The sequence below is a fragment of the Anopheles bellator genome, chromosome X, assembly GCF_943735745.2.
Source record: "Anopheles bellator chromosome X, idAnoBellAS_SP24_06.2, whole genome shotgun sequence".
NCBI classification, from domain to species: Eukaryota; Metazoa; Arthropoda; class Insecta; order Diptera; family Culicidae; genus Anopheles; species Anopheles bellator.
In genome coordinates, this window is record NC_071287.1 from 5,267,875 (window position 1) to 5,276,097 (window position 8,223).

General features: G+C 46.3%; 1 protein-coding gene across 1 annotated transcript; it reads left to right on the forward strand.

The window, feature by feature from the left end:
• The first annotated feature begins 237 nt into the window (after positions 1-237).
• LOC131213171 (rapamycin-insensitive companion of mTOR) lies at positions 238-7,535 on the forward strand. Its single transcript, XM_058207153.1, has 7 exons — positions 238-327; positions 556-2,495; positions 2,665-2,847; positions 2,926-4,465; positions 4,565-4,679; positions 4,769-4,857; positions 4,915-7,535. The coding sequence occupies exons 1-7, from the start codon at positions 282-284 to the stop codon at positions 6,393-6,395; spliced, it is 5,394 nt and encodes a 1,797-aa protein (XP_058063136.1). The 5' UTR covers positions 238-281; the 3' UTR covers positions 6,396-7,535.
• Positions 7,536-8,223: the final 688 nt, after the last annotated feature.

Genomic DNA, 8,223 nt, shown 5'->3' on the forward strand with positions numbered 1-8,223 from the left:
CCCGGGATTCGAACCCAGGCCAGCTACGTTACAGCGACGAGCGTTACCGACTGTTCTATCAGCGAGGAGCTCCTACATTTCTCATACCATTTAATACCATACCAAATTTGTCTACTGGGAAAATCTACTTAATGGAATAATGTGTTGCAAATAATAAATTACATCAATTTATTATTATCTGGAAGCTCATTGAACCAGGACGAAGTCAATAAGCATAGCCAGAACGGGTCCAATAACCGTACTTCTATGTTCAACCATCCATCAACCAACATCGTAGAAAAATGGCGATATCTAGCTGGATGATTCGGAGAAGTCTACGACAAAGGTGTAAGTACAAATTTAACTCTTAAAGTACAGACCCGGTGTAGCATCGACCAGGCATTACTTTGAGTGAAATATTTTGAGGTTCTCATAAAAATTATATCTTTTCTTCATCTAAAACACCGAGATTTTCAACTCATATACCTACATAGTAAATCTAGTCTAGTAAATATAAGTATAGTAAATCTGGAAACTGCTCGAAAAATGTCAAAAATCTACTTTGATTCGTTGCAGCCCGACTTCTTCCGGAGGATTGCTACTATATAGATGAGGCGAAGACACCAAGAGAGAATACGATTGACATAGTAGCAGGCCTGTGTTCTTCACGAACGTCCGTAAACAAGCGTCTGAGCCTCCTTAACGCTTTGGTCAAGTTGGTTGATCGATGCAAACACGACATGGGACCAACGGAAATGAGTACATCCAAAGGCGGTTACGTAACTGCTCAAAGACATGCTTGCGTGGCAGGCCAGCGCGAAGGTATTCTCGGTTTCACGAACAAGCAGTTAATGGGCTACGTTAGCCACAATCTGTTGCATCAACTACCTCAGATTCGCGCAGGTGCTCTACGAGCGTTGCGCCATTTGTTGATAGTTCCGGAGGACCTGCATGTATTCAATTCACTTAACCTAGCACACTTGGTGTGTCGCAGTTTGGATGTGATCCTGCGGAATGACGAGGAACGTATACAGGCATTAAAAATAGTGCGGCGTATGCTGGCTGTTGCCCCAAGCGAGTTGAGTCCTGCTGTGATGCGCTGCTTAGTCGCCCTTGGAGAAAGTGGAAGCGGAACTGGCGTTGGTGCCGGCGGCACCACAAATACTACGGAAGTCGGTAGTGGTGAGGATAGGCTGCTGCGATGCTGCTTGGCGACGCTGTGCGAGATTGGAGTACTAAACCCAATGCTGCTGATTAAGTGCGGAGGCGTTAGTGTCATCACACGAAATGTACTCGAGTGTCATAGTCCCAGGATTGCGGAGAGTCTCTGTGGAGTCCTGCTGTACATGCTGGAGTGGCCCAGGACGAGAGAAATCGCTGCCGTCCACTTAGACTGCTTTGCGGCACCATACTGCGACTTCACCTATCGTGTTGGTATTATGGATCGGAATAAGGATGCCCGAGATTTGAGGTTCACTTGTAGTCGGTTGGCGTTACTGTCCGTTCTTCGTTCCTGGGCCGGAACGATTGAGTTCTGTGACCCGCATCGGCCGTCGGGGTTGAGAGCCTTGATCGAAATACTGTACCTTAACCAGCTCGAGATACGCAAAGCGGTACTGGACTTACTGTACGAGCTTCTCGGACTGGCACAACCTGTGTGGACCGATGAGTACTCGGTTGCAATGCTGGTGGTTGATCCAGCCGAATACCAAGATGCATGGCGTTTGAATGAGGGATTCGTCGCCGCCGAGGGCATGTCCATTTTGCCAAGTCTAGCCGGCAGTGTGCCGAATCTTTGTGAAATTCATCTTGCTCTGCTCCTTTACTGTTTCGTCGAAAACGGATTGCTCAACGCGCTCATAGAAGTTATCATTTCGAGTGATACATTTATCTCTGTACGGGCCACAATATTGCTAGCGAAAATTACCTACCAGCTGCACCATTTACTGCCCGCTGAAATATGTGCACTTACGCCGGCAGCTGCTCTTCCGATGCTCGTCGCTCGGGCCATCGAAGGAAACCACCAGGCCCGGGCCGCCATATCGGCATTGCAACAGTTTCATTTGATGCTCCAAAACAGGCCTGCATCGTGCAGTCTGTATCTCGACTGCATTATTCAGAGCGGCGAACTGATCAATACGCGAACCTTTCGGCGCGAACTTTCTGCTAGCATCCCAGCCGTAAATGTACCAACATTTACCAACTTCAAGTACAGCACATTAGATGGAATAAAGCGGTCGCATCATGATTCAATAAGTAATGGGAGCAGAGTTGTTGGAAGTCTGTTTGGTCAGGTGCTTTCGCCGCCAAACGGCTCTAGCTTCTCCAGGCAACCGGGATGGGATACGCCTGACAGTTGCACAATTCCTGCAAAGCGTGCACCACCTAAACGAAACAAACTACTGCAATTGTGGGACAGCATCAAGGAAAGCGACCGGCTCATCAAAGAATCGCACGTACTTTTACTGAAGGACCCCAACATGTGGGATTGGGACATCATTATTACAATACTACGGGTACGTTTTTGAAAGGCAATTTTGATTTTTTACATCTTGTTTGGCATGCCGTCACATCCACTTTCAGCTGAAACCTGGGTTTTCCGAAATTGTATTAGCGTGACATAGTTCAGTTTACAAAGTACTGTTAATAACTAAAGCTATATTGTACATGTAAATTGTTTCGCAGTCCGAGATGCTGGGAATGAAACTGGAGGACCAAAACAATCGATTTGTTCGGCGGCTAGTGGATTACTTCAAGCCGAGCAACAATCGCTTCTCGCACCAGGACCTAATGAGCACGAACAGGCAGCTTCCTGCCTACGTTACTGCTGGGCTGGAACTTATCGATGCAATGCTCCAGTCGCCCGAGGTAAGATCTACATTGTTGATCGACATAGAAAAGCTGGAAATATGCAACTCGTAATGCTATCCTGTTTGCTTTTTACAGCTAGAGTGTATTCGCATCCTAACCGATCTGTTTACCGACATCAGTCGGCAGCTGCTGGCGATTCATGCGAAAAAATCGGCGCACGAGTGTTTGTTTAGCCCCCAGCACATGACTAGCACAATGTGCCAGCAGTACTTTCTGTTCATTGGTCGCATGTGCCGGACGGAGGGTGGCATGGAGATTCTACGAAACACCGACGTTTTTAAGGAACTATCCACGATCGTATCGAAGACAAATCATCTCTGCTATATAAAGCTGATAATTTCGGGCTTGGACTATACTATGGAAGGAGAACCACGTAGCATACTTGCTAAGGCTCTTCTGAAGCATTCGTCGGCAAAAGCACGCCTGTACAGTATACAGATGCTACGTGTGCTGTTGCGAGCTCGGTTGCCCAACTTTGAGGTGTGGGGTATCCAGCTAATGTTGAAACTGGTTGGTACGATGCAGGGCGAGTCGCAGCCTCGGTGCATTGTGCTGGCGGTAGTCGATCTCTTGGAAGAAGCTTGCTACGAACGTGTGTACCTGGAGGAACTGGCACATTTCTGGCCTCAGCTCGATCGATTAGGCGATCGCGCCAAGATGGTAATGATGCGCTTCTACTCAATTCCACGTGGTCTGAACCATCCTGCTGCGCAAGTCGTGCTCGAAATCGAGCAATGGATATCCACCTATAATGAGCGTTACGTTCTACTGGTTGAATCGGACACCCACGCTAACTTGACACAACACGTTCGGTCAGAAGATGGCACGTACAGCCGGAGACATTGCACGAACGGTACTACCAACGGTGCTAACGTGGCTGCTAACCTTCTACCGCACCTTTACGGGCAGCTGGCGCAAACATATCGAGGCTTTTCTCAGCTGCTCTGCCACGGCAAGGTGGACGAACTAATGGCCATTGTACGTAGCAATCGTTGCCGCGACGAGCGCGACTGTTTGCAGCTTAAGATGGCTATATGGGCCACATGCCACACTTGCACAAGCAAGGAAGCGATCGAGTTTGTTAAGGAATGTCATCCATGGTTTTTTGGGAAGCTGGTACAGTTGGTACGATCGTCAGATGTGTACTCCATACGGGCTACGACACTCGGTGGTCTGTGTCTCATAGCCAGCACCAGCCAAGGAGCTGCAGTACTGCAAACCCTCGGCTGGGTCAGCGTGCGACACGACCGAAACACACACTGGCCGATCAAGGATCCGTATAGTTCGTTTTCACCCGAGACGAGTTCGTTGTCGAGCAAGAACGCTGAAGATTATTACCATCATGTGCTAACCACAGAAGAGGAAGACGAAAAATCGACCGAAACTAAGCACAAAGTGTTAGAGAACACTGAGACTTCGTCTTCTTCACCGCAGCACTTTCGTGCTATGGATGACACTCGATGTCGGTTGTCGTTTATATCCGGATCACCCATGTCAACCTCATCAAATGCAACTGACGCTCGGTCAGGGCCGATTGGCAGAGGTATGGACAAGGAAATGGCATCTTTTACTCAGGTGGACTCGCACAGCTACAGGAAGCATCGGTATATGAGTGGTATGCATCGCAAACTATTTACTAACTCCCCTACGGATGATTTAGGCATATATAGTATAAAGTGTGATAATGTGCTTTCATTAATTCTTGTACCTACAGCAAGATTTCCCTCTTATTTTGGCAAACCTGTTCAAAGTTTTGCATCGATAGACGAAGACCTAGACTTGCGCTGGAAGATTCGCAGCCTCGACCGCAAATATCGCAATGAGTCATTGTAAGAAACCGGTGTCATGCTAATGTGTCTTTTCCATGTTCCATAATATAGTGTTCTTTTGTGTTCCGGTTTTTTTAACTCTCTAATAGCATGACCAAAGATGATAGTGCAATATCAATGCCCACACCTATAAGTACCTTGCTAACGTCGACGAGCATAAGCGGCCCTTGCTACATGGGTAAAAAAAACCAGCGATGATTTCGCTACAGCAACTACAATTTTTCTTCTTCGCCAGGTATATGTTTCCCGTCAAACATTTTGCTACTGTTTCCCGAGAATGAAACTCGTCAGACGCACGTTTTTCATACAGCTTCCGAACGTCCTCAAACCCATCCTATGAAGGAGAAACGAAAACCAGTAACGGACACGGAAACAAGAAAGTCCGAATGCCAAAGTATTTCCAGCATAGACCCGCAATCTGTAGAGAAAAATGATGTTGATTACGAGCAGCTAGTAAAAATAGGAGCTGTGCCAAGCGCGTCACCGTTAACGAATACTTCTGCTCAACATGACAACAACAAGCGATGGTCTCACGAAAACCACAGTAAAGCTCAATGTCTTCGGTGTTGTTGGAAGGCATTGGGTGAACAATTCATGTTCGCAAAACAGGCAACAAATAGCGCGCAGTTAAGCACAGATGATGCAGCTGGAACTTGGGATGCAATGTGCGGAGAGAAGGTAGCCGACGAAAATATTGCCAACAGTATTTTACGCCACGTGCAACGAATGGCAAATCCAGTGTGGAATAAACAGTCCCGTAGCGTTCTTCTCGATGCAAAGCAGTCACACCCGGATGCGTTCCAGGACGTTTGTCTCTACTCAGAAGTGTGTCACATGCTCAGTTCAAACACGTTTCGGTTGGTGTCCCGCCGTTTCTTGCAGGAGCTGTTTCTTGATCTACATTCTGGGGTGCTCTACGATGCAATGAGTAGTCATGAACCAGAAGTAAACAAGCCTGCCGATTTCTCGGTAAGACCAGACTCGAAAGATACTTCTGGGCCAACCGGTTCAGTAACGCATACCGTTGAATTAGTGGCAGGCAAAACACATGCACTCAACTACAGTGCGATGCTAAGAAATCCAGCACCACTTTTATCGCCCGGGGCACCGTGTAAAATGGTTCCTGCCGGTGGTGTAGCCGGATTTTTGTTAAAATCTCCTCCGCTTGCCAGCGTTTATGAAGCAAGTCTGGAAAATTTGGATGAACTGTCATCCACACCGCAGAGTAACAAAGCTAAGGTCGCCTATGTGTCGGGCGAAGCTACTAGTACTACCGATAGCACTGTCGCCGGTATGCCTTTCAATAAAATCGATTCATCAACTGTTCACACCAGCACGACAAAGGATGAACCACATATGCAGGATCAAGATTCAAAGTATCCAGCTTTCGTTAAGCAGAGTGGTCATCAGAGCAAATTTCGTACAAGGCCACGGTTCAATACACTTGAGTTAGATCTGAGTTGCGTGAGAAATAAATTTCCCATACGCGATCGCAGCAAGATTGACTACTCGCCCACTAGGCCACCGGTGCTGTCTGGCGTAATGTCGTCCGGCAGCTCGTCTTCTTTTGTCAGCACCACTAGCAGTGCCAGTGCTGTAACTAGTCCGACACAAACTATGCCGATACCGTCTTTCGCCCCGTTAGGTAGCTTGTTCTGCGAACAGCGACAGCAACTTAAATCATCCAAGTCGGAAAATACTTTAATGAACACTTAGCTAATGTGTTACACGTTTAGTAATAGCTGGAGTCTTCGTCATGTCGTGGTCGCATTCAACGGCACTAACGTAACTAACGCTTGCTGGGCAATGACTGAAGTTAACGTAAGAAGTAATTGAAATCAACCCCTCCTGGCATAATATTGTAATGAGTCCTTTCTTGATTAAGTATGAAAGGCAGGTCTCTTCACTTTAAATCGTATTACGTCTTACGTCTGAATTGCAAATGGTTTTCATGCATACTAAAGTATTGGAATTGGATGTTATGTCTCTGCATAAGTCAAAAAACACCAACGTAGTATAATATGAACAGGTTTTGTTTTATAGAGTTGCGTTCCATTGTAAAGTGGGGCCGTCGCGCTTTCAATATTACTGACGTTACGTGCACAGTGTGTGATGCTTTATTTCTAGCTCACAACTATTATGACCTAATCGAGTCACTCAATACTTGGGTTTTATGAAAATATTTCGAAAAGAAGCCACCTTGCTTAACTAGCGCATACGCTAGAACTATTTATTGTACACTTGTTTAGTAGTTCTATTTTAATGTTAAGTGCCAACGGGATCCATTTACTCGTCAGCAATAAACGAATTATATTCTGTAAGCTCACTAAACTATCCGTACGGTAACAAGTCGCACCCTTCGATGATGTTAAACTTGCTGAAACCATGTAGGTCCCTGCGTCAAACTTATGTTAAACGGCTACACAAGGGAAAACATGGAAACAATATTGGGCTGTTGGCTATGTGCGCCAGATTTGGTATAGTTAGGAGAAGCAGGGAATCACATACTTTTGCCCGAAAGTGTAGGTTTAGGGACTTAAGAATCACGGAAGCGAACAAAAAAAAATTATGATAGTGGGATCCTCTAACCGAGTAAGGAAAGTTTTTAAGAAGGACTGATTGAATGCTACCTAATGTGGCAGTCTTAGAGCTGCACGCTAGGCGCATATGATGCAGTTTGAAAATTGTACATAAGATAAACAGTGGCGGCCGTGCAATTGTTTTGTTTTGAATCTCGTGAACGAAGGAATGTGCTCGATGCTGCTTGGTTTTTCGGAAGTAACTGTGGTGCGTTCATGGAACGTTTTTCGTGGAAAATGTTTCATAAAGTCATGTAATACAAGTTATTGAAAATGTCACTCAGCCTGGTGCCGAGAATGAAAATAATAAGACTAATAAAACATGCGGCGTTTCAAGTCAGGAAAATTTACTTATTTGACTACAGGCTACTTACTTACTTATCCGACTAGAACCGTCGAGCGGTCTTGGACTGCATCGAAGACTACTTCCACCGCGGTCGCGGCCGAGCGCCTTCGTCCTCCACAACGTAATCTCGGCCGTTGTTGCGTTTCTATCGACGTACTCTCGCCATCCCAAGCGCGGCTTAATACCTTCGTCCTTTTGGACGGCCTGCACCAGAGACATTTTTAATATCTCTGGTGCTATTCGTAACAAGTTCGTTTTTACGGGCGGGGTTGTTCTAGGCCCGTGCCAACCCTCATGTCAAGCCGATATCGGGAATCGCAACCAACCGACAACCGGTCCCGGGATTCGAACCCAGGCCAGCTGTGTTGACAGCGACGAGCGTTACCGATTGCACTATCAGCGGGGGGCCTACATCCTGGTTTTGGTAATTTTTTTTTGCTGGTTTGCCATCGCTTCCCTTGCTGAGTTTCGCTGATGGTTCTGGAATTAAACAGCTGTAAACAACAATTAAATGAAAATAACTTCATATTTGGGGCGGGGGAAAAGTAATCCATTATTTTCTTGGTAGATGACTTTAGTCATCGATATCTCGTGAAATATCGATCGTACAGTTTCAAGT